The sequence below is a fragment of the Pezoporus flaviventris genome, unplaced genomic scaffold (assembly GCF_033815535.1).
Source record: "Pezoporus flaviventris isolate CSIRO_AGI_PZ_B2104156 unplaced genomic scaffold, CSIRO_AGI_Pfla_v1 ptg000073l, whole genome shotgun sequence".
In the NCBI taxonomy this organism is placed as follows: domain Eukaryota; kingdom Metazoa; phylum Chordata; class Aves; order Psittaciformes; family Psittacidae; genus Pezoporus; species Pezoporus flaviventris.
This window is the reverse complement of record NW_026892621.1, coordinates 4,900,715-4,927,860: the sequence shown is the minus strand read 5'-3', so window position 1 is coordinate 4,927,860 and position 27,146 is coordinate 4,900,715. Positions and strand designations below refer to the sequence as shown.

General features: G+C 43.0%; 1 protein-coding gene and 1 long non-coding RNA gene across 2 annotated transcripts in view; one reads left to right on the top strand and one right to left on the bottom strand.

The window, feature by feature from the left end:
* Nucleotides 1-3,087: 3,087 nt before the first annotated feature.
* Nucleotides 3,088-16,962, bottom strand: LOC133279362 (uncharacterized). The gene is made up of 3 exons (XR_009746853.1): nucleotides 16,840-16,962; nucleotides 8,394-10,600; nucleotides 3,088-3,247 (listed from the first exon to the last, which is right to left on the bottom strand). It is a non-coding gene; the product is annotated as an uncharacterized LOC133279362 (long non-coding RNA).
* A 1,335-nt stretch (nucleotides 16,963-18,297) lies between these two features.
* NUP210 (nucleoporin 210) overlaps nucleotides 18,298-27,146 on the top strand; it is a 67,366-nt gene continuing 58,517 nt past the window's right edge. The window contains exon 1 of the mRNA XM_061472991.1: nucleotides 18,298-18,531. Within this exon, the coding sequence (XP_061328975.1) occupies nucleotides 18,368-18,531 (164 nt within the window). The 5' untranslated portion in view covers nucleotides 18,298-18,367. The remainder of the gene's footprint in view (nucleotides 18,532-27,146) is intronic.

Here is a 27,146-nt window from a genome sequence, read left to right as displayed (position 1 = left end):
GTTCAGTGAAGTGAGGTGTGCCTTGTGGGAATAACCATCATGACATGAACCAGACTTGAAACATTTCAAATCCATCATCCCTTCCAATATTTTCCTATTTTTGTACTAGTTTTAGATCCCTAAGTGCAATGTAACAACACCTCAAGAGAGATCCTGAAGGAATTCCAATAGCAACATTCAGCTAAGCACAATCAAGAGAAGCAAAGCAACTACAACTATGTGACCCATTACTAAATGACCTGGCTTTATTCCAGGCTTTGTAGGTTTGATAAGCTTTAATAGTTTTGAACTATTCAGAAATTCTCCTTCAAACGCCTTCAGATGAAATTCCTCAATGGCACCATGAGATGTTTAGATAGAGATGTCTTGGGATAACTAGTGAGGACATTTTATGTGTTCTCCAATATCACAGCACATGATAGAGATGAACTGTATTAGGCATCATGAATTAATACCAGCTCTTGTTTTCACAAGCAGGCAGCTGGTACAATCCAGCTCCTTATGCCTGTATAGTAAACTTCCCTCCAGTAAGAGAGAAGTTTCAGCTGCTGAATGACAAAGATGCCATGATCACAAGAGGACAGACATAGGAAAATGTAGCTAAGCAAGGCCATGCAGCTCCTAAGAGCATCGCTGTGCACCCCTGCCATTGGCCAGGCCATGGCTCTTGATGGAAAGAATTCAACTGTTATACAAAGCACTTCAAAAGAAAAAGGGCATACATGGGGGATGCTGGGGATATTCACTGTTCATTTTTAAAGGGTGAAGAACACTCCTTCAACTCATGGTGATCAAATTCTTTAAGGAACTTCCCAATGGGAATTTCAAATCAATTTTTCAGTCACTTTTAGCAACATTTTCTTTAAATGGACTTAATTACAATTGATCTAGACTGGGATACACTGCTCACAGAATTCAAGGTGCCAGGCAGGACCCTGCAACCATGCTTGCTCTGCTTTGTACCCAGGAAGCTCTTCAGGAAGCCAAAAGTCTATGAAGTGAAGATAAACCCTACCAGCAAGAAAATAAAGCGTCAAAGGAGAGCCTGCATTGGCTCCGTGTGGCTGCAACACAACTCTGGGCTGCTCTGGTGGGTGGCCAGAGGAACTGCCAGACACAATCTACCCCAAAACTAGTTGTGACAAATACTGCTGCATCATCCTCCTATACCTGAGATGTGATCTCTGTTTCTTTAGAACAAAGTAACATAGCATGGTTGCATTGCAATAAAAATTCTTACTGGTGAAGAATCATAAGGTATATATATATATACACATATATATATGTATATACATATATATCTATATATATGAAAAGGTAGTAGAAGTAGTATGGGAACAAATATACACTCAGTGCACAGTGATGCAATTGCAGCTTAAGAAATCTTGCTTTTTAGGAATTACTAAAGCATCCTTCATAATGTTTACAAAGAGTAAGAGAATTGCAGGAAAAGATGAGCCCTTCTGTTTCCCTCACCATCTTCCATATGCTTAACACTTGCAGCCAGAGCAAAACCTCTCCATGCTTTTCAACTGCCTCAGCAAAACTCCTTACAATGGGTGAGAAACAACTCACACCTAATTTTTATTCCCCAGGAAGTTGTTTTGACTAAGATATGTTGATCATACAAGGTGCTGGTAATTAAACCTCCCTCACTTCTTAGGCTAATAGGCTGTTTATGGGTTGCAGTATGCCAATGGCCAGCAATTAGCACCCTTCTCATTCAGCCTTTGTGATTACACTAATTCTTGTATTAGTGCTGCATTAATTGCAGCTTCTATCATCTTGATTTGGGTGGTTTAAAGCAGCAGCATGGGGTAAAGACTTCTCTTGCTTCTTTTAGTGCTGGAAAAGTTATAAAAATCATGGAAGGCCCAGGTAAGGCAGTTCATCTCCTGCCTGCTGCCCTGCTTTTCCCTCTTCTCCCCACCCCAGCCCTCTCTCTGATTAGTGAAGCCCATGAGAGTATTTGCAGCTCTCAAGTTCTCTTATGAAATATGGGCTTAACTTCAAGGTGAGTCAGTTCTGCTGGGTCAGTCTGGTCTTTTCTAGTTCTCTAGCTGAAATAATTTACCTGTGAAAACTGCAGACATCCTTGGGCTACGTGGCTGCTATGAGGGACAGAAGATCTAGCTGGGATTTGGCAGAACCCCCAGGAGTTTCACGTGTTTGTAAGAACTGTTATGGTTGAGTATGGGGAACCAAAATATGCAATGCAGTATATTCTTTCTAGGCTCTCCCAGTATCAACTTACTTCTGACACTGTTCTTCATAATTAGGACCAAAGCTTTTCACTGAATGCTTGCTAATAACACACTGGTTAGGGGGTGCCTGAGGTTGGCACATTGCTGGCTTGGCATTACAGACTTGTTGATAAGTAAAATGAACAAAAGTAACATTTAAAGGTATCAATGTCAGGAGTCCTTGAGTATGCCCCTAAACAAGGACATTTTTAATGAGTAGCTGTGAACTATGGACCTGTGGCTCAGCTGTTCACATGTGTATTTAGCATTATTAACACCACTACCTCTGTAATTACACAGCTTCTCTGGGGTGCAGGATATCTGTTTGCTGGTGGTGGCTCTTGGATGGATGGATGTGACAGAAAAGGACATTAATTATTCTTCTCCAGAGCATGGTTTGAATCATGCACAATAGATAACTTCTCGGCACATGTTTGAATAATGAGAAAACAAAGAATCTCAGTATTGTCCTTTCTGTGCCCTTGAGTAGAGTTGGGTCCTTCTGAAAGGTCCCTGCCCATACAGCAGCACTGTCTGAAGAAGTAATTAAAAGATTCTAAAATATTACACATGAAAGAAGAGGTATATTAAATTTGCACAAGTAATCTTATTCTGGTATTACCCAATTCTTCAGTGTTGTTATTTTATATATAGATATAATTTTTAGCATCTTTTTATCTGAACTGGTATGTTTTGTAATAGTCTGTCTTTTAGCAAGCTGTTATTGCTTTATTTGAATATTTGCATGACTAAACAGTGGCATTTGTTAAAAAAAGAAAAGAAACTCAATAGTGTGTTTTCCTTGTCCTTTTAAATTCCTCTCCATCATGCAAAACTAACCTAGCCTGGAAGCCACCTTCCATATGAGCCCAGCTGAACAGTTGCAGTACATTTCATCCATTTAGATTGTTGAGACAACTAAGCCCCTGGGGAGCCACCTTCTTCGTACTTTCAAATGTGTTTAAGCTGAAGGCCAGAGGCAGGAAGTCCATCATCACAGATAACTCTTATTCCACTGTAAATGCTCCATGCATTGGGTATGACACCAGTGTCCTACTGAGAATGCTACAAAACCTCATAGTGTTATTTTGGACTCAAGATGAGCTGGAGGCTATGTCAAGTGACAGATAATGAGAAACAAACTCCATAGTAAATACCTAGCTCCAGAAACAGAAGACTGTGAGTTACTCTGGCTGGATTTGAAATAAGCTATATGTAATATTTACACAGATCGGTGCCGTCTCCTGGCAGTGCAGTATGCTCTGGGTTTCACCTTTCCCTCTTCCTGGAGTCTGTGTGCAGAGCTCACTGCCTAGGAGTGAGGTAGTCAAGCAGAGGGACTGCTTAACCCTTGCTAATTTTCATAGAATCCCAGACTGGTTTGTGTTGGAAGGGACCTTAAAGCTCATCCAGTTCCAACCCCTGCCACAGGCAGGGACCCCTTCCACTAGGGCAGCTTGCTCCAAGCCCCTGTGTCCAACCTGGCCTTGAACACTGCCAGGGATGGGGCAGCCACAGCTTCTCTGGGCACCCTGTGCCAGCGCCTCAGCACCCTCACAGGGAAGAGCTTCTGCCTAAGAGCTCATCTCAGTCTCCCCTCTGGCAGGTTAAAGCCATTCCCCTTGGCCTGTCCCTACAGGCCCTTGTCAAAAGCCCCTCTCCAGGCTTCTTGTTGGCGCCCTTAAGATATTGGAAGCCTGTTACAAGGTCTCCCCAAAGCCTTCTCTCCTCCACATGGACAAGCCCATTCACACTAAGTTGACATCTCTAGAGACTATTCCCCCTTCCTGGTGCCTGCCTTGCAACACTGAGCTGTTTACCCACTTTGTTAATTATTAGACAATAGCATTTCTTTGCTCCTTCTATAAACCAGGACGCAAGGGACAGCTGGGAGAAAGGGAAGGAGGAGAAGGGGTGACGGACAGTGCTGTGTAAAGATAAAACTTCAGGTACCTTCTTATTTTCAGTATCCAATATACAAGTTGTTGGTTCATTAATAAAAAAAAATAAATCCTTGCATTTTTTCAGAAGCTAAATTTTAGCAGTTTACAAAGAATATTTGTGTATTTTAACCATATTACCAAGCCAAATTTGTATTACCCACTTGTATTGCCATAGCTAAAATGTATTCACACTTTTCATTCGTTGTGAGTGGAGGCTAGTACAGTGGGGATTTGCTTTGTTAGCAGGCAAAAAAGGCAACACAAAGAGTAAATGGTGAACTGCAGCAAAATGCAAATGCATCATGGATGTAAGTACATAATTGGATACAATCAGTAGCCAGGTATAAATTCAGGTCACCAGCCTGAACTAGATCTCCTGGCTTGCAGGGCAGATATGCTCTGGTTCAGAATGATGTCTTCAATTGTCTGTCATGTGTTAAGAGACAGTCTTGTTTTAATTTTTCATCTAAGTAGAGAAAAGATTAAAACCCATCAATTTTTTCTGCTTGTCAATTGATTACAGAACCCTCTGAGGGAAAAGCAGGTTTATCTGATTCAAATGATACCCTGCTTGGCCTTCTAAGGCATCAAGGCTTTGTTTTAATGTTAGTCTCTATCCAGAGCAGCCCGGTGCCGGTGGGAAGGAATGCACAGTCTAGAGTAGGATCCAGGACACTATTTCCAAAATGCCAGCTATTTGCTATTACAAACCAGAAGCAACCATGAGCTGCAGCCATATATCCACTTCAGATACACTCACCTCAACTGTGGATCAGTTTAAAGCAAAAGATGCAATTCATATGTAACAATTCAGAGGGCATGCAGTGTGCCAGGGTAAGTACAGGCACACATCTGCTGAGGGGCAGAGCATCTCCAAGTCCAATGATGCATTTGTGAAACAATTTGGAAAGCCAATGAAATATTTAGATCTTTTACAAATAGCTTCTGCACTGAAGGAGTATCCTGTGCTCTACTGAATTGTTTTTAATTAAATTACATCCTTTACAAGGAGATCTAGGATTAAGAAAAGAGGACAGTTAAGTGCCTGAGATATGGCTTAAATTTGAATTCTGAAGCAAACGTTGCTTTTTGCAAATACAGCACTTGCACACGCACCCAGTCCTGCAGTGTAATTCATCTGTTTAGTTCATTGCAAGATGAAAATCAAGCCTAAGTTGGAAGGAAAAAGGCTTTATGAGCTTTTAGCATAATATTTTTAGTGGAATAGAATTACAGTCTTTAAAGCGAAGCAGATGCAAGATCAGATCTGAAAGAAGACTCCGTGAAGGTCGACCAGAAGGTGCTCTGAACTCCCGAAAGCCAAACACATCCTATTGCAAAGCTACAGAACAGATAATGGAGGGTAATTTATTTTTTATTTTGGGTTTTACATTTAAAAATTAGGGCTATTCATTATTTATACAGAAAAATCTCATTTGTCTTCTGCTTTTCACCAAGTACTTTTCAATTTGAAAGAGTCATTTGCCTGTAATTGACCCAAATGTTAGTGAATAATTCACTACCTTTTCCCTTCACCCTGCCCTATTCATTAAAGGCAAAAGGTTCAAACTTTCAAATACCAAATCTTTATTCAAACAATTGGTAATAACCGCAGTCCCAAAAGCTGCTGCAGCAGTCAGCTGTGAACAGAGATCCTGGTTGCAAAATGAGAACTAGTAAGTGAAAAATTCAACAACTTGCATATTTCCAAGCTGCAGACCTTTATCCAGTGTATTAGTGGGAATCTCTGACTAATTTCATTTGATGGACACAGAGCTGTCCATCAAATTTGGCATCCTTATAATTAATGTAGGCAACTGCATAAAAATCTGGGAAGAATAATTCACAAGGAGAAGCCACATGCTGCAGTTGCTTTAACCCGTTTTTCCTCTTTCTAGGAATGATGTCAGATCCCTTGTTATGTAAACCAGTGTGGCACTGTGGGGGCTCTCATAATGTGAAATACTCAGAGCTGTACGCGTTTCAAGTCAAAGCCCATGACTGTAAAATAAGCCAAGATTGGGCTATACAGAGATTCTTCTAATTTGATTCATTTTCTGCAACTTGTTGTAAACCACTTACATGAGAAAACTAAGAAAAAATGTTGTTACTGAAATGAGTGAAAATTTGATGATTGCATGAAAACCTGCAATTATGAGACAAAGAGCCCCCTGTGGGGTTGGGTCTGAGTTACCACCACAGCTACAAAGAACTGTTGGCAATTCCACTGGAGAAAAAGTTTAGAATTGCAATTTCATAGAATCATAGAATAGAATAGTTAGGGTTGGAAGGACCTTTAGATCATCCAGTTCCAACCCCCCTGCCATGGGCAGGGATGACTCACACTAAACCAAGGCCTCGTCCAACCTGATCTTGAACACTGCCAGGGACAGAGCATTCACAACCTCCCTGGGCAACCCATTCCAGTGCCTCAGCACCCTAACAGGAAAGAATTTCCTTCTTATATCCAATCTAAACTTCCCCTGTTTAAGTTTTAACCCATTACCCCTTGTCCTATCACTACAGTCCCTAATGAAGAGTCCCTCTCCAGCATCCCTATAGGCCCCCTTCAGATACTGGAAGGCTGCTATGAGGTCTCCATGCAGCCTTCTCTTCTCCAGGCTGAACAGCCCCAAACTTTCTCAGCCTGTCTTCATACAGGAGATGCTCCAGTCCTCTGATCATCCTCGTGGCCTCCTCTGGACTTGTTCCAACAGTTCCATGTCCTCTTTATGTTGAGGAGTCCTTCTCCGCAGGGCTGCTCTGAATCTCTTCTCCACCCAACCTGCAGCTGTGCCTGGGATTGCTCCAACCCAGGTGTAGGACCTTGCACTTGGCATGGTTAAACTTCATCAGGTTGGCATCAGCCCACCTCACAAGCGTGTCGAGGTCCCTCTGGATGGCATTCCTTCCCTCCAGGGTATCAACCGAACCACACAGCTTGGTGTCATCGGTAAACTTGCTGAGGGCGCACTCAATCCCACTGTCCATGTCAGTGACAAAGATGTTGAACAAGACCGGTCCCAACCCCGATCCCTGAGGGACACCACTCGTTACTGCTTCATGCTGGAGCAGAGTTCATTTAACAAGTGTTTAGTCTTGTAGGATTACTGTTGCTTACAGTGTAACTAAGCTTGGCTCTAACAAGTTTATAAGCTGATCTTCTTGTCCTGTTATCCTCCGATTAGTGTGCTTGTTATGCAGAGAACTGACCTGAGATAGTGAGAACTTACTCAAAAGGAACCAAAACCAATAAGAAAAGCAAATGGGTGGAAAGGAGAATATAAATGTTCTCAGGATCTTGAGAAGAAACATTTATAAAGAATATAACAAATGGTGCAATCAAGATGCTAGCTGGTTAAGAGAAACCACATGGAAGATGGATGTTGATGTGCTTGGGGTGATCATAAATGAGTAAAAGCAGACTGAGGACATGTAGTAAGGAGCAGATCTCCCCTTGATGAATGGATGGAACAGAGAATATTACCAAATGGCACTGAGCTTGATAATGAAAATCAGAGAGAGGCAAACTATCATCACAGACTCCTACGCAGCCCAGCAGGTGTTGCATGAATGGGCTTCCAGCTGCTGGCATCAGAAACGAACCAGGCTTTAGATGCATTTAGGTGTTATTAGAGATGCGGCCCTCTTCTATCATATCTCATGTGAGATGGAATGACCATGGTTTACTGTAAAGCTTAAAGTAAAACCAGAAGTTCTGTTTTTCCACTACATTGTGGGACTTTTCAATGCTATTTTTTTCGTATTACAGGACCTTGGTTTTGACTGCTCTGGGAATTGAGAAGAGTTTTTAACTGTGCTTGGGGGCTCTTTTTCCCCTTGGCAGTGAGTGATATGTTAGAACAAGGCTGCGTGTACAGCAGGTCAGATTTTTCATTCTAACATGCTGTACCCTGCATTTGTCAGTGTCTGAATTTCATCAACCATTATGCTGCCAATTTGTCTAGTTCTGTTTCCATGAAGTTCATCACAGCCCTCTCTTACTAAGCCTTACACTAAATAAGTTTGTCATCTGCAAATCCTGCTGAGCTCGTTTTTTTGTTCTACCCCTCATTTTTGCCTTTCTGGATAATAAATGAATGTATTAAGTACAAACCACAGTTCAGATCCTTGGGACATGCTAATATTAACCTCCTACTGGATTGAAAACTGACAGCCTAATTAATTAAATTCCCTTCATAGGAACAACAGTGCTGATGGTGAAAATCGAGATGACTTGTGATTTATTCCTAATCTGAAGAAAACCCCAAACCACACCAACTACACAAAATTCTGCAAGTACAGGGACCTGCAATCTCCACTGAATGATGTGACTTGTGATAAACAGGCTAGTTAAGGAGAAACCAAAACCAATTGAAAGAAGAGGAAATATCACCTCTGTCCACTTGTCCCACTTGCTGTTTGCAGAATCACTGGGCTATCAAACAGTCCCTTTTAAGCACTTTTATTCCCCTATGAAATTGTTAAAAGCGTGTTGGCTAGAATAACATTGGAATGTCAAAACTTGTTTAGGTATTTGATCCACAGAGGACAAAGTATAAACTCTATAGCTAATCAAGTAAAAGAGGAATAAAATGTACTAAACCTGTTGACTGCTGTAGCTATAGTCATGTTGGCAGGATGTGCTTCCTTGTCCAAGTCATCCAGATTTTTCTAGATATCAGAAAATGACTCACATTTCTCTGGCACTTTGATGCAGTGTCTGTAGCAGATATTTCTGTAAGCAAAAAACATGTTTGGGGCAAACATCGCCAAGCCACACAAAAAAGGGCAGTTTCTTAGCGTTCTGGTACTGTTATAAAAACTAACGGATTAAAAGTTAGGTGTGTTATTAACAGCAGCAGAATGTCTAGAGTTCTTTCTGAAACTAGTATACTTCAGCATGTAAAATGGTGTGTAATTTATACAGCAGCTTTAGAATGCCCTAATTAGTGTCTTCTGAGTACTAATCCTGTTGTTTAAACTTTGTACCAAAGAAGAGCTAGAAGAATAACACAAAAAACCACTAATGAGTATTCACATGCTTTTGAAATGGACCTCATTGCTGAACACTCGGAATTCTATTAGCACAAATGTTCACAAAAATATACAGGTATAATAATGCATTTAAATTCTCAACATTTTCATAACCTGTATTACTGAGTTAATAGACCTTTGCGTAGGAAGGCATAAAGTTATTTGGGAAATGTGCCTTGTCTTAGTAAAATTTTGTATATAGGTTCTAGTCAAAGCTGATTCCTTTACTTAGGTTAGAAGAATATTTCATGCAATTCCTGAATCATTACATACACACTCACACTTAATCACCTGGATTGGCAACTTCAGAAACAAAGATCCCATCTCAAGGATAAATTAGGGGCCTAAACTAAAGGCCATTCTAACTGGACTAGACTATACTTTCAGTGGTCATGCCAGAGTAGGGCAGTGTTCAGTATGTCCTAATTCTTCTCCATGTATATCCAACGTGTCAATTTAGATGTCTGTTATTCAATGGGCCAGATGGTACAGTCAGATTTACTGTACATATCTGAGTACAGGATATTATAGTATGCGCAGTGGCTGCATGCAAGATTTACAGGTGCCCAGCAAAAGCTAATGAGACTGGCCTGCCTGAAGAAAGCCCTCTTCAGCGTCCAAAATTCATCCAGATCACACTTCCAGGCTTGATAGAGGCCACCTGGGAAACCCAAACACACAGTACACATATGTGGGGAACCCAAACATATAGTAGACATATAGTGGGGAGGTGCTTGGTATGTTAGACGGGGATAATGAATATTAAAAATGTTATTTCTAGCTTAATCTCACATTTCTTTCATGGATTTTAGTCATGTATCTGCAAAATAGGGATAATGGGCAGCTGTGAAAACATGGCCATTAAATACCTGGGAAGCATCCTGGAGCAGGGGTGAAGCGGCAGTCTGAGATGAAGAGCATGAAGGCCAAAAGCCAGAACAAAGGCCTGCATGTAGCTAGGGTGAGCCAGAGGCAGCACAGACACAGAAGACCAAAGAGTCTGTATGCGTGTAGAGATGGCCACAAGCAGCAAAATTCAGACCTCAGTTTCAAAGGCCATGGAGTTTAGCTGGCTGTGCCACACTGCTGGCCTGGGCCCAGTTTCACTCCTGCAATCTGTGGCTGTGTTGCCAGGACTAGACCTGGATTTGCCAAGAATCTATTTTTAAAACCCAAGAAACCTGTCTCTGTCCAGTGCCTCACTGCCTGCAGTACACTTGTCTCAGTGATACTGTATGTATGTTTTCTTTACAAATCTGCAGTTGCAAATTCATACTGGAGCCAACTTTTTGCTTCAGCAATGATAGCTGGTTTTAAAATGTTGAATATTCCATTCCCCAAGGTGATCTGATCGATGGCTGACCAGGGAAAGTGACCCTGAAAGGAATTAAGGAGACAAAATAGAAATCAGTTCACTTCAGTGCAATGTGGGTGTGACTTGTTATATTCTGTTGTATATTGCAGCACCTCCTGCTTTTCTACTAACATTCTACTGCCTCCTCTGGAAGGACTCACTATACACATAACACAATTTGTGCTAGGTTTCCTCAAGGTCAGACAGAGGTGCCGACTTTGTTGTGCTTATGTATATATTAGAATAAAAAAAAGAAAGAAATAGATTTTGAATAAAATTTGCAATTTTATAGTTGAAATATATCCTATATTCTGCCAGCATATATGGAGAAACACAGTGGAAGTCTGACAATCCTGCTGTGTAGGTAAAGAAACCCTCTAGATTGTTGTTGCCCATGCTGAGATAAGTGAGGTCAGAAGACTACTGCAGGAAGAAAATGGGAGAAGTAGAAAAGATGATGGAATTTCATAAATTGTCCCATGTTAAAAAGCATAGAAAGTAAACCAAGTCAGAACTGTGTTAACATTTAAAGACTCAGAATTTTTGTACTTCTTTGCCCACTTAAAATTTGAGGTGTACGTTCCATAATTTTCAACCAAGTAACCTTGAAAAGATCACAATTCACTTAGCACTAGTAACTCGGGCATTAAACATATGCACAAGCCTATTTATAAACGGTACTGATTATTTTCCAGATTTAAGACTACTGTGTTTTCCTAAATGTCCCTGATGTATTTGAAGCAGAAACAAAGGTTGGGATTTCTGTGTGTGACTCGTCTGGTGCATTCTTATCACTCCTACATTCATTCAGTTTTGCATGAATACCTCATCACTGTGATTTCTAGCTGTGAATAAAGGCACGGGGCAGAAGTACTGTTATGTAACAGTTTGAACTGACAGCTATAAATAACCTCCTCTAATAACCATAAATTTACATTAGAAAGGTAGGTCAGCTCTGAAGTGAAAAACGTTTATTTTTATCTGATACTACTGTTTAATAATCTCAGTGTTATCAGACTCATCCTGAATAACTTAGTAGGGTCCTGGGGTTTTGTATTATCTGGCAAAGTCTTGCATATCAAACAGATTTATTCGATAGGAACAGATTTAAAAAGAGCTACATTTCTCTTTGGGACTCCATCTTACTTACCTGGTCTATATTCAAACATTCCCAGTGACATCCCTGGCAGATTGGACTCTGGATGGCAGATTCGGTCCTTATTTTACTGATCTTCCAAACACAAGTGCTCCTCTCTGAATACTCTGGAGGAAATCAACCTTGGTGGAATTTTAAATTTTCCTTCCTTATTACCATTAACCGGCTGCCTTAATTTTGGAAATTTACTGGATTCATGCCTGCCTTTGGCCAAGCATCTTCTCTTGGAAGGAAAATACTGGCAGGCATAACCAAAGCTATGCCAGTATTATAGCTGCTGTCAATCCATCATTAGCTCTGTGTGGAATGGTTGTAAGGCTGAGAGGATGTTCTCATAAAATCTTCAATGGGCATATGAAGATACAGAAAGTCTAATACAGTAAATTGAACATGATAACTCTACTAGTACAGAAAGTGATAAATAATTGAAAAAGGAGTGTTGGTTTATGTACTCTGTCTAAGACACTTATTTTAAAGTAATGAAGTATAATGCCTCCTCACAATTCCATCTCTACCAGCCAAGAGCAGATGAACAGAGGCATAATGCAGAGGCAGGAGGATACTGTCCCACCCACTGCTGGTGGCAGGACCAATGCAAGTCAAGCTTAGCAGCTGTGTTCATCTGGATATATGTATGTAAGATCTTCCACTTCAGTTTGAAATGATGAGTGGTTATAGCCACAGCTCAACTAAATGATCTGTGAACTACTAATAGTACTAATAGCCTTTTGCTATTACTAAGGGATACCAGTTGTAATCTTGTTCCTCCGATGACTGGTTTTTTAAGTACCTTTTCATATATTGGACTACCTTAAGTACTATTTTGACTGGTATTTCTTTGGTGGAGATGTTTTGCAAGGCTTTGCAGCTATGAGGATGGAACCAAATAGCCAAGGAGGCAGAGTAGTGAAAGCCATAGAGCTGCTTGGCCAGGAAATACACATAAAGCACTGTACTTTGTGTCTGTCTCACCCATCGCCGCTCTCAAAGGGAGCAGCTGAAGTGGTGCATGATGCAGCCTGAGAAGGAGGAAGCAAACAGTCCATCTTTCCAGTGATTTTTGCAGGATACTATTTTATTCTTCAGCTTAAACACAAATAGTAATGACCCATCACCATTATTCTCACTTCAAGTTACTATTCCCAGACTACTGTCTTTCACCAAGTCTATTAAGCTGCCCTACTCAGCCTGGTGTAGGCAACTCTTCTCAACCAGAGCTTCATCCCTAGAGGAACAGTCTTTGACAACCACTGTTATTTGACAGCCACTCTTTAGCCTTTAAATCAAATATAATTTCAGATGTTCAAGAGCTTGATGGCACAGAGTATTTTTCATCATTTTACAGTGTGAGCTCTGATTCTTCCAGTTTAATGACACTGTTCTTACAATTAGGTTGTACCCAATGCATTTAGCTGCTGGTACTACACAGAGACAGCCTTATACATACATACATACATACATACATACATACATACATACACACATACATATATATAATGAATACAGACATATCTGCAAGGGTTATAGTTGGAACTCTTTCGAGTTAGCTTGACCCAGTAAACTTTAAAATAATCTTCCACACCTCACTGCCTTATTTTGCTTGAATTTCACCTTGTGAGGTGCAATTATTCAGAATTTTCTGGTTTGGGGGTTTGGTTTGTTGTTTGGTTTTGTGTAGAGGAGTATTTTTAAAGATTCTAAATTAATCAGACTTTTTAAAATACAAAATGCCTGGAAACAGTCAGGTGTTCCTTGGCCAGATGGTTTTGAAGAAACCCATTTTTTTTTCCTGAATGAACTCTGGAACCTGAGTTCAAAATGTATCAGAGACTCGGGCCTCAATCTGGTAAAGCATGTATGCACAACCCTAAGATTAGACACATGCTTAGTACTCATATCAAGCTGGTTTAGCCTTCCTGAATGTGATGAGCTCTGCAAGTCCTTGGACTGCCAAAGGACAAGAGGCACTCATCCTGTATACCCTTAAGATCTGAGGGCTGGTAAGGTATTGAGGCAATTCAAGGGGAAAACAATCAAATAGGCACCATCATCACTGTGCCAGTCAAACGTTTTCTTTTTCTGAACTAGGGTTTACAATTATTTCACTGCATACAGAAGATCACCTCATAATCTACTGATAGAGGTTGTTTTTTAGCTTTATAAAAAATACCTTTCCACCAGCAACTGATGAATTTTAAAGATTTAAGCCAAGTACATGTCTCCTTGCTTCCTCAGGAGTGTTTTCAGATCTTCAGAACAACCAAGTGAGTTTGTAAAACTTTTCAGTAATTCTCCCCCTTTCATTTTTGTATTTCAGTAGAAACATTATCAGCACCTGGTGTTTTGTTATTTACTTCCTGTATTTTGATTGCCTCTTAAATCTCCTTAAAATGTAATTCTTCCACAGATGGCTCAGCTGGTTGGAGAATAAGCATTTATTGCTTGCCTTTATCCCTCTCACAATTAAGCAGTTCATTAAAATACTCCCTCTATTGTTCTATAATTGCATTCTTTGTGAGGAAGGAATTTCCATTTTTGTTCTTTATCAGACTTACTTAGGTGTACATTGACGAATGTAGAATAACCTCCCAATATGTCTCTCCTATTCCACTTCTGTACCATGACAGCCAACCACCCCACTGGTGGTGAATGGAGCTATGTTTATGTTCTTTGCACTGTTACTTTAGTGTAAGAAAGGATGTGCTGACTCCATATCCATCTCATCACTGCAGTGTGGGAAAAGAAAGCAGAGCACTGCAGCAACTATGTCAAGTCAAGCAATGATTTTAGTAACCCCTCACCAAGCATGCAGCTGCACTGTCTGCCCCCAGCCCACTCTTTTCTACCCAACACAGTCTCTAACACTAACACAGTGCTGCAGTGCGTGACTTTCAGTTTAAGCAAGTAGAAAATCCTTTCGTAATTTTACTGTGTAATGGAAACTGCAGAGTTGCTCATCAGTCTTCTCTTGCCTTGTTCTAATCTTACAATTGCTTATCATGCTTTTGAGTATGATCTGAAAGATATGTCAGACATTTAATTGCTGTACTTACCTGTCATGTTTCATCAATAAGCTTTGAGGTCCTAAGTGCACTTTGCTGTTCCTTATGAAAATCACTCGAGTCTAAGAAGTGTTTGAGAACAACAATAATTTTCCCGTAACACACTGAATACCCATCACCATACACTGCTGATGAAAGAGAGACATATATATAGAGACTGCAAAACCTTCTTTTAAAATCTAGGAAGTACTGACATTTTCTCGCCTCATTCACAGTATAGGATGCCAGGTACTCACTATTTACTTCTTATCTACTCAGTTGTAATTATACTAACTGCAAACACATTGTATTGATTTAGTCATGGGCTATTTTATCACATCCCTCCCTAATACCGGAGTCTTGACTGAACTCCATAACATGCCTATGAACGAAGGTTACAGATTGATTGAAATGAAAGAGTAAAGAAGAAAAGTACCAACAAACCTCTGTATTTTGGGGAGCAAGTTAAGATGCCCTCAATGTATGAAGGACATGGAGCTGTTGCAGCAAGTCCAGAGGAGGCCACAAGGATGATCGGGGCTGGAGCACCTCCTGTATGAAGACAGGCTGAGAAAGTTGGGGATGTTCAGCCTGGAGAGGGCAAGCTGCATGGAAACCTCATAGCAGCCTTCCAGTGTTTGAAAGAGGCCTACAAGGATGGTGGAAAGGGACTCTTCATCAGGGACTGTAATGACAGGACAAAGGATGATGGGTTCAAACTGAAACATGGTAAGTTCAGGTTAGATATAAGGAAGAAGTTCCTTACTGTGAGGGTGGTGAGGCAGTGGAATGGGTTGCCCAAGGAAGTTGTGAATGCTCCATCCCTGGCAGTGTTCAAGGCCAGGCTGGATGGAGTCTTGGGTGACATGGTTTAGTGGGAGGTGTCCCTACCCATGGCAGAGGATTAGACAACTAGATGACCATAAGGTCCTTTCCAACCCAAACCATTCTACGATTCTATGTAGTGGCTTGATGTGCCACAGTTTTTAATACCATATATCTTTTTGTGCCCAGTGACTTAAATTTCAGCTCTTCTTTAAATCAGACCTCACAATTTCAAGACATGCATTCAAAAAATGAGTAGTAGACAAACAGAAGCTGCAGTGAGAAGTGAACTGTACAGCAGCACACAGTCCTCTGGGATAGGAAATGGAATAGCCTTGCTGAGGTACTGTTAAATAAAACACTAGATTAATAAATTATGAAGGAAAAGTACTCCTAGGTAAATAAAAAGTCTTGTATAAGTTTACTTGCTTAGAAAAGAACTGGTTGACTTCTGAACTGCCTAAATTACAGCTGGTTAAACTCTTGAGTGCTGTCCCTGGGTAGCATCTGAGCTTCCTGGGAATAATCAAACTGCTTTAAATTCCAAGATGGTTGTACCCTTCTTAAAATGCCTTCTCTCACTGCATACCTATACTAATCCCTCTGTTGTAGGTAAGGACAGGGAGACCCTCTACACTGTAATTGCATTCACTAGCTTTAATTCCAGGAGCATGACCTTTCCCATGCACCATGAATGGTGAAGAGATCCAACCTTTAAACATACGTTGACATGATACATACAAATGAATACCGGCAACAGGGACAAATTCACAGTGCAGTAATACCAGTCTGACTTTTGGCTTACAGAATAGAACGGTCTTGCGTGAGTACTTTCAGTTGTGTTCAGTGCTTCAAATAAATTCCATCCTATGAAATCACACATAAACCACCAGTTCATTTGAGTCTTCAGCAAAAATATCTGTAACAAAGTGAACTGAGTAGTGTGATGCCATCCAATACAAAGTCCAACCACCACCAGGAGGTAAAATATACGTTTTGTTATATGTTTACAAAATACAGGGTAAAAGAAAAATATCAAGATTTGTGATTCCTGAATTCCATTCCAGGCTCTGAACACACTTAAATGATTACAGATCTGCCTGTGATGGTTAATACTTCCCTTCTTTTTCTTCTTCTTCCTACATTACCCTACTTCCCACGCTGTCCCACCAAACTTTTAAGCAATACACAGAAAAGGTCAAGCTTGCATCACGCTTGCTGAAGAAATCCAGCTACTTACTGTGTTCCCTGGAGGAGCTCCAAGTGTCTCAGATGAAGACTGCTTGTGGTATTCACCTGGTTTGCATAATTCATGTCTTGGCTTCTTCACATTTTTCTTCACTCTGGTCTGCCAGCCATCTTTTTTCCCTAGGACAGAAAGAGTAACAGGAAAATAAGTCTTCTTACTTGAAGGGTATAAAGATACAGAAAATTGGTGGCTTTATAACAAAAGAACCTGCTTAGCTTCCCGGTTAGCATCACTCTGTGCAACTGACACTCTGGGGCTGTTGGTTGACAGCCAGCTGAATATGAGCTGGCAGTGTGGCCAAGAAAGCCAACGACATCCTGGCCTGGATCAGCACCAGTGCGGCAGCAGGGCCAGGGCAGGGTTTGTGCCCCTGCACTGGGCACTGGTGAGGCTGCACCTCAAATCCTGGGTTCAGCTCTGGGCCCCTCACCCCAAGAGAGACATTGAGGTGCTGGAGCAGGGCCAGAGAAGGGCAGCGGAGCTGGTGCAGGGCCTGGAGCACAGGTGTGATGGGGAACGGCTGAGGGACCTGGGGGGTTCAGTGTGGAGAAGAGAAGGCTCAGGGGGGACCTGATGGCTCCCTACAAGTGCCTGACAGGAGGATGGAGCCAGGAGGGGCTGGGCTCTGCTCCCAAGGAACAAGGGATGGGACAAGAGGAAACGGCCTCAAGCTGCACCAGGGCGGGGTTAGATGGAGATGTGGAAGAATTTCCTCACCAGAAGGGTTGTCAAACATTGGAACAGGCTGCCCAGGGAAGGGGTAGAGTCAGGTATTTATGTGGATGGGGCTTGGGGACGTGGTTTACTGGTGGACTTGGCAGTGCTGGGTTAATGGCTGGACTTGATGACCTTAATGTTTTTTTCCAACCTAAATGACTCTATGATTCTACCATAACATGCACATTGGAAGAGCAGAGCACGTAATCATACCCATATCCGCGATGGACTTTTAAGGGTTTTCAAATCCACAGGATTTACAACTTAATTCACTTTGTTGTTTATTTTCTTTATCCATAGGTCGCATTTCTAAAGCCCCCCCTCACCATGCTCTGCCCTCAGGTGCTGCCAGGCAAGGTGAGGGCAGCTGGACACACCATGGCCTTCATCCCATCCAGTACAGCTCATGCTCTGCTTGGGGACAACTGGAGGCCAGCACCGAGGTGGCTGTGGTCGCCGACAAGCCCCTTCCAGGCCGCGGCCGCCTGGCTCATCCCTTCAGCCACGCCACCTGGGCAGAGCTCACCTCCCGGCCCAGCCGCTCACAGCGCGGCGGCCCCTGCGGGCGCGCTTTCAGCCGCCGAGCTCTGCGGTTATTGCACCTGGCGGCAGGCCCGAGCCTCGACGCGGCGGTCGCTGCCCGCAGCTGGCGCCAATTAGGGCAGCCCGGCGGTGCCGGGGCGCGCAGGGGCAGGCCTATCCCCGCTCCTCGCCCCTCCGGCCCCGCCGCTGACGTCCCTCCCCTCACCGCCCTCCGCCGCCCTTTCCCGCCCACACCGGCGGCGGTTGCCCGTTGCGGAGCATGGCTCCCCGTGCGCCGCTGGCGCTGTCTCTCCTCCTCCTCCTCCTCCTCTCCCCCTGCCTCACCGCCTCCTCCAAGCTCAACATCCCGAAGGTGTTGCTGCCCTTCACCCGCGGCACCCACGTCAACTTCACGCTGGAGGCCAGCGAGGGTTGCTACCGATGGTGAGTGCAGGTGCCGCCGGCCTGTGTCGCCGCTCTCTCCGTCCCCCGCCGCCAGGATGCACCTGCCGCGTTTTCTCGGCCCGCGGCGGGGCCTGGTGGCCGGTCCCCGGGGGAGCCAGGAGGGCCAGGCCGCCCCTCGCCGCTTTCGCATTACTTGGGGTGTCCCAGCAGCGTGGGGGTAGAAGCGGAGATAACCCCCGAGGGGAGCGGCTGGGCTTTGCAGACTGACGCCGGTGTGGGCTGGTTTGGTTTGTGCAGCGGGGGCTGACCCCTCCGGACAGGAGCTCTCTGGAGGCCAGGGCTGAGCAGGCTCTGCGGGGAATGGCCCTGGGGCTGAGAGCTTCCCGCCATGGCTGGGCGCCCGCATGCACCTCACACCCCGCATGCACCTCACACCCCGCATGCACCTCACACCCCGCATGCACCCACCACACCGTGCCCACCCCGCTGCTTCAGGGACCCCACCGTGCCCACCCTGCCTCCACACGCACCCTCAGTGACACTGCAGCCCCACGTGTGTGCAGGCAGCACCCAGGACTCGTGGTTACACTGCTGGTGTGGAAATGCCCCTTCCCTTGCTGTGGTTATACGGAAGCCTGACCGCTTTGAACCTGGGGTAGGGACTTCAAGAGTCGCAAGTAGCAAATAGCTAAGTCGAGAGCCTCTCGGTGCTGCCGTTGAGTGCAGACAACACCCTGCTCTTGTCGCGGGGGGACAGTGAAGTCAAGTTGTCCATAAGCAAGAGCTTTCCTGGCTCTTCCGTTGGAGGCCTTAGTGCTGAGCACATGGGATATACCATGTCTGGGAGTGCCCCTGACCTACCTCGTGCAGGGGAGCCCTGCAAGCTGGGCACGTGGGAGGCAGGGCTGGGCTGTGGTGAGCACCAGGGGCTGGAGGCAAGTCCCACAGTGTGTGTGGATTTGGAAACCGTCTTCACACTCAATGAGTATTACCAACTCCTCGTCCTCTCTTTAGCACACAAAACTGTAATTTGGATCAGAAATGAGCAGGAGGCACCCACCTGAAAAAGATGTGGCAGTCAGGATATATTTAGGATCATACTTCCGTGTGTGCCAGATGGATAGCAGTTTGGATAGCAGTTTTCAGTTGTTATTTTGTGGCTGACAGTTACTGAAATATATCTTGTAGGGCTGTGTTTTCACTCTGTATCAGTTTATTTGCCTGGTGGTCCCACGCTTCTCATCCCTGGGCTGGTTATGAGCCTTTGATCTGTAGCAACTTGCACATTTGAATATGTACACAAGAAGTGCACACAAGAGCACTAATAAGAGTTTCTCCAAAAGCTGCCTGAAAGAGAGTTAACTAGATGAGCTCTTTGTGGTTGTGTAGTTTAATTTTTGTATAGGCTATCTTAGTGAAAATCTCATGTTTTTTAATTTTCTTTTTCCTTATTATAATCTTTGAGGCAAATGACTCTTTAAAAGGATTTGGGTTATGTGGTAAAGTACATTGTAAGAAGCTAAAACACAGACTCTTCAAAGCACTAGTAAAATCTAGGAGGTGTACACTCTCCCATTTAGCCAGTGAACTGCTAGGTGATGCTGGGCTGGCTGCAGCCATTCCTGCATGTGCCTGGCGCTCAGAAGCATGCAGACGTTTGCAGGTCTCACTGAAACCTACAGATGAAAAGATGTAAGGTTGTACTTAAGGGAAAGACCAAGACTGGTCCACAGACATATCTAATGAGGGTGACTTGTAAGCACTTCAGAGTACTTTATATTGGTGCCCATTGCCAGCTGTGGGTCAGATCCCTCCTGATGTAGATAGGCTTTGACATGCTCTGCATCCTCTCCTGTCTGCCCTTCAGAGATTATTTTTGTTGAATATTAAGGAAGCTATATCAGCTTCATAGAGAGTGTGTCATCATTTTCTGTACCCGGATTGTAAATGTGTATTTATTCACTTCTGCTTTGCAAGGACTGGCAGGATGTGGGTGTTAAAACTCAAAGTGTGCTTACAAAACCATCAGGAGGAAGCAGCAGCATGTGTGTGTGTGAGTGAACGGTGCAGTAATGCTCTGGCCTCATGGGCCTTGGGCTGTAGGGGATTAGAAAGTGGTGTACTTTGAGCAGGCAGGCAGCTCCACAGCTACTTGCTGACAGGTTTCCTGTGCGTTCATTTTGAAGCTCAGTTGTAGCTGTTACTGGAAGGAGGCGTTTAAACTGAAGGAGTTAGTGATTGTCAAATGTAGTGACTTCAGAAGTAGTGACCATTCCTCAACCAGGATTTGTAAAGGGATGGGTGGCTTGCATGCACAAAAGCATGGATTTGGAGTGGAAATCATAAGATCCAGGCCCTTTGTTTCTAGAGAAGGTATTGAGGTTGCGTAATAATGGCCGAGTGCAAGGGTAGAGGTAGAGTATGAAAGTCGTTCATGTCTTAGAGCAGCATCTGTCTTCAAAACCCATCCTTTGAGTATTTGAAGGACTGCATTACTCATCTCAAACATTTAGCTTTCATACCTGAGTGTCCAATTTTGTGAAAAATCAGTCAGTGGCATGCTGTGACCTTTTTTCTTTCCGGTTTCCCATTGGGACTTCAGGTTTACCTCTTTCAAAGTGATTGTAGTAGTGTCTGAGAGTTCTAGTGGTTCAAAGGAAAAAGATCAGTTTTTATCATCATCCCAGCAGATTGGGAGCCATGATAAAATTACAAACATGACTTTAAAGTATTTTCTGATTTCAAGATGCTCATGCCTTCTATCATGAGTTGCCTTTATGTTTATTTTTTGGTGAAAGCTTTGTTTTCAAAGCATGTACTGTTCCCATCTGTAAATATTGTTATGTGGTACTGTCTGCAGGGACAAAACACAGTCTGTGTGAGTATATTTAGCATTTAAATTACATCTGTATTTATCTTTAATTACCTTAATCCAGAAATTGCACCTGAAAGAATGAAAGCATTCAGAAGCAGAATTCTCTCCTTGAAATCTGCCTTAGCATAATAACATTCTGGGCTGTAAGGGGAAATACAAAAACAAAGCCCCATTCCCCCCAGGGTATACAGTATGGCACAGGGTCTTTATAGCAGAAATCGTAGTGTGTAAATATGCTTACATGCATGTAGCATTATTTTATATCTTGTAGAATTGATATGCATGGTGAGAACTGGGGGAAAATTAAGTTCCGGGTGTTAGCTTTGAGAAATTCAACCGATTGCATTTGAACCATTGAGCATTGAAGTCTGAGGTTTTGCTGTGGAAAGGTTACAGCAATAGGAAACTGCTCAGAGGTGATGATGGCCCTCTATGCTGTTGTTTGTTGCAAGTATAATGATGGAGAGTTTCTTGCCACCTTAATAAAAGGATCTGTGTGTGCTGCTGAAGCCCTCACTGATGTTGTTATGTGAAACTAAGTGAAGCTAATTGCCATAGTGAGAGAAACAGGAGGCAGAGCACAGGGGTGAGGGAGCCAGCAGCAGGGTGGTCTCTGAGCTGTGTGATGCACGGGTACTTCCAGAGACCCCCCAAACATACGTACTGTGCTGCTGTTGCAGTACTGGGCTGCAGAGCTCATTTTCTAGCTCCTTGTCCTGTCATGTTTCTGATACTGGGTTGTAAATTGGCTTTACCACTCTGTGTAATGTGTGTGGTGCTTACATGTTTTAAAAATGTGTTATCATAGATTCACAGACTGGTTTGGGTTGGAAGCGACCTTACAGCTCATCCAGTTCCACCCCCCTGCCAAGGGCAGGGACACCTTACACTAGAGCAGTGTGCTCCAAGCCCCTGTGACCAACCTGGCCTTGAACACTGCCTGGGATGGGGCAGCCACAGCTTCTCTGGGCACCCTGTGCCAGTGCCTCAGCACCCTCACAGGGAAGAGCTCCCTGCTAATACCTAATCTACATCTATACTAAATAGTGTTTCTGATTGAAGTTTGTTACTTTGCTATAAATCTGAGTCTCATCTCTGATAATCTCTGGGGGTTTTGTTGTTCTTTCATGGGTTGCCTGTTTTACCACAGGTCTAAAAACCTCTGTCTTTTACTTCACTGAAAAATGTTTTGTGTGAGATACTGACTGTTAATTTCCCCATTATGAAATGTCATCTGAAATAATGATTGTTATCCCCTGCAGCCTTTTCTGGGGGTCTCATCTGCTCTGCATTTCCTAGTTAGAAGGCAATTCTAGCAGGCAGCAAAATGTTGTCTCTCCCTCTGGGAGGTGCCTATGCTGCTGACTGCTGGGTAGGTTGGCTGCACTGTGGTGTGTGCTTCCTCAGTGTGGCTTCAGCCTCTTGGAGAAACCAAAATGAGCTCAGAACTGGGTTGAGATACCCTTGTTGGCGAAGTGAGGTGTGCTGTGCCGGTGGCTCAGGGCTGTGTTACCTGAAAGTGTTGGCTCAAAACCAGAGCAGTGGTGTGAGTCTGTGGCATAGGTGTCCTGCCAGACTTGAAGAGGTGGAAGAAATAATCGTGGTTTTTGCCTTAGTCAATGTGTCAACCTGTAGTGCACATTTACTGCTGAAGAAACCTTTCTGAATGTGAGCATAACCTGCCTGGGAAGGAGGACAGGGAGGGGAGGGGCTGTGCTTGATTTTGGCAGTGTTCTTTGCTGAACACCCATGAAATGTTTTAAGAGTTTTGCTCCCTTTGGGTTTGGGTCTCACCTCAGTAATTGAAGCTTTAAAGGTGTCTGCTTGTGAGAAGGTCTAAAAGGGTGGATAGTGGGAAAGAATGCAAAATGGGACATTTGTGGTTTGTAAGTAAACTGCTGTTTAGTTTTTTTTTTGTTTTTTTTTTTTTAGTTTTATTTTTGAATTTGAAATCGGGCTCAGCTCATTTCAGAACAACTTGTGTAGACCAACCCTTATTTATTGCATTCTCTTAGTTGGCAGATTAATGTCACTAGTGTGGCATGCCAATTTCCTTCATGCAGCCATGAAAAGTACAGAAATAAGCATTTAAGGTGAAATGCTTCTGGTCACCAGTTGATTTGACAAAACATCCGAGTTACAGCTGGGCATCTGGGTTGGATTTTGAGAACAATCATCACTGGTTTAATTCTGCCCACTTCGAAGTTAATGGCAATGCCTGCTGATCACCATTACAGCCTTCACCCTGGTAAGCAAAAGCTTTGTCTTTGGCTCATTCTGTAGTGCGATGTTGTGATTTGCTTTTAAAGCAGAACTAGATGGAGGATTTTTGTTTTCCCAATACAATAAGAAACATCCTAGGAGAGGGTTGAGTGAACAATAGAGAATCTGCCACTGTGCTGTTAAAAATTCTCAAGAGTTAGGGAAGTCTGCCAGGCTTCCTTTGTGTTTTCTTTGGAATGGGTTCAGTTCCCAGATCCTTGGTTCTGTGGGAATCTAGTTTTTATCATACAACTGCAGTTGCCTGGATGCTGTTCTGGCTCTTGTGTCTCTTTTCACTTGTGTATGTCAACAGTGCTAGTCCCAAGAGTGACTGGAAATAAGGTACCTGATGCGTTGGTCAGTCTAGTCTTACTGCACTCTTGCAAAACTTTACTGTCCAGTTTCCCACTGGCTACCTATGTGCCCCCATACCTGATACAAGTTCTAAAAGATGAGATCAGCTGCAGTTGTGGTGCATCTCCACCAGGGAGGATTTGTGCTAATGTAGGCCCTGGAGTTCAGTCTGAAGAGCTGACAAAGTAAAAAGTCTTGAAGCAGTTAAGAACCAACAGAGGAGAGTAATATTTGTCTGATTTTTTAACCAGCTGATAAAGTATAATTCTTGAAGTAGTCACATGTGATATTACAGAACAGTTGATTAAGAAACTGCAGGCTTAGGTTTGGGTACATCTGTAGATATAATCTTGGCACACAGTAGCAAGGAGGTGAAAGTCGTGTGTAAAATGGAAGTGACACTTTCTTGCAAGTGTTATTAATTCCCCAGCAAATAGGATTTTATTCTGAGGGAGATAAATACAGGGACTTCTTTTAGCTCTCCCCCCTTCCCTTCATGCTTCTTCCTAGAGCTTCCTCTCCTGCCTTGCGTGTTCTTATAGGCGTTGGTATGGGATCAAGAGCTAGTGCCAGAAATGCTTCCCATGGCTCGCTTCTCAGGATCTAATTTTGACCTCTGACAAGCCTAGCTCTCAGTATCACATGCTGACGTGCTGCTGAAGAGCTGCTGGAATTGGAAGAGGGTATAAATGCAGTCATTGATGTAACTTTAAAGCAAAAGTTTATTTTTCTCATCCGTCCAGGGTGCAGTAGTGATCCTGGTGTGTATTACGGCAGATGAATGCCACTGACATCCAGCCTGTTTGATAGTTCCATATCTCTTCTGTTCTTAACATTGAGTCGTATACGCCTGTAAACAGAACTTGCTTTTGATATTGCTGAATGGTATTGAGGGGTCATCAAATATTTCAGATGTTATGGTGTAAAATGCAAGAGTCATTCAGATTGGTTTTTAATGTAACTCAGTAGTAACTCGGGTCTCAGAAAGGCCCTGCTGCACCAGGCCAGTTCAGACAACTGCCTAAAATTCTCTCTATTACCACCATTACCATCCTGTTGGTAATAAAACTAAAAATGTGTTTGTATTAAAAAAGTAAGAAATTCAGCTGATATTCTACTTCCTGTTTTAAGCTACTGTTAGAGGCCAAGTATTCTCTGTTCTCAGGTTCCCTGCTCGTGACAACCAGGAGTTAACCAGCATTCAGCTGGAAAAGCTTAAAACTTCCTTTACAATTGTGGGCTGTAAGTTCACAGCTAAAATTTATTACAGACTTTTAGTTTATCTTTGTTCCTTTTTCTAGTCTGAAAAATATTCTGTAATTAGATTTAGTTTTACAACGCTGCTATTAGTGCAGACTGTGGTGGTTATGTATTGTCACACAGCCATCTATTAAAAGAACAAATACAAAACACATTGAAACCTCTGTTGTGTTGTAAACACAAGCAGTTTCACATTGCAAGAATGCAAACTCCTCAAATTAATAAACAAAATCTAATGGCAGATAATATTAGTCAATAGAATGAGCTAAATAGTAAAAGTCAGTTCCATGCGTATAAGGCTTATTTAGAAATGCCTTCGTGCATGTTCAGTCAGACTGGCATGCTCAGCTCAAAAAGCCTACCAGCCAAGTGCAGGAAGAGCCTTACTGTTCGTGAATGCTAACATTGTTGAGGGAAACTTGCAAAGTGTTGGAAAACTGCTTCAGGGCTGCCTAAGAAGCTCCAGAATGACAGGAAAATAATTGTTCACTCCTGAATTAATCTCTGTAGAGTGAAGCTAAATGTACTACTAATATAGAAAATAAATCACTTTGGTTTAGAAACACTGTATGCCCCAGTATGACAAAATAGGCCCATGTTTGTATGCATTGCTTGGATATCTAGAATATAACAAACACTTTTAAGGCTTAATCTTCTACATGGTTTTTAATTTCCATTCCATGCTGCTTGGGGTTGGTTTTACCCTGACCAGATAAAATAATTTGCAATTTCTGCATGAGCAGTTGCTATTGTTATTTCAGAATCCTTTAAAGCTAACCTTTGTGTAAGTGAAATATTGTTGGGAGCACACCAGTATTATGAATTTAATTAATAATTTGTTGAATTAAATGAATTTTGGCCAAGACAAAGCTTCTGTAGTGCTGTGCAGTGCCTGTGAGCCTGAACACTGCTGTGAGCAGGTGCGACTGCAAATGCTCTGGCCAGCATTGGGTGCCCTTGGATCACAAGCTTGTTGGGACAGTATAGTGTGATAAAATCCAGACACATATGTAGGGAACTGGGGAGCTGACACACTGTAGGTTTGTTTCAAGTGAAGTTTTGGTGAGGAATGCAGCATTAGCCCTCTCAGACTGCTTCAAGCTGAAGGATGTGCTCTTGGTGCTTTGTCTGCAGCTTAGTGTTGAAAACAGGATTTGAAGTTTTATTCCAGTGACAACTACCACATTGGACTGCAACTGTTAACATTATGTTCACAGGTAACATGTTAACAGCTGTCACAGCATGTTCAGTTATCTTACAGTTATTTATCGAAGTGGATTCAGTTTTAGTTAACAAGAATTTTTTTTGTTCACTGTTATGGATTGGTTGGTTCTGCCAGTATTAAAAGTAGCTACAGCCTTCATCTGGGGAGAAGGGCATGTGGGAGCTTGCTGTTTGTTTGCAGTTCCTCTCCAGCTCCTTGTTGATTTAGGTTTTCCCCATAGATCTCAGGTAGGCATTTTGAACATCCTCCAGAAGAGAAGCCTGAATTAATCCAGCATCACCATCTTTACCAGGTGGGGTTCTGGTGTCTGGTTAGGAGTCTGCTTACCAGACAATGCAATGCTGTCATCATCTGGGAGGAGCAATTCCTCAGCAGTTTTGTCATCAGTGCTCTTTTCATGGATTTAATCCTCCCAAGGACCCTTGTGAAAGAGCTTTCACTGGGATCCCAAAGCAAACAGCAATGGCTTAATTCACTAGCGGCTTAGCAGGGTGCTGGGCCCTGGGCTGTGCACAGGCAGGCTGCTTTAGGCTTCCTCTGCAGGAGCTCCTGCACGAGTGGTAAGGACAAGCTGTGTCCCAGTTCTCATCCCAGCTGGGAGGAGTGACATTCTTGAATTAGTTACCAGAGGTATGGCCTGCTTGAATCTTGTCAGTTGCTTTGAGCACTACACTGGGG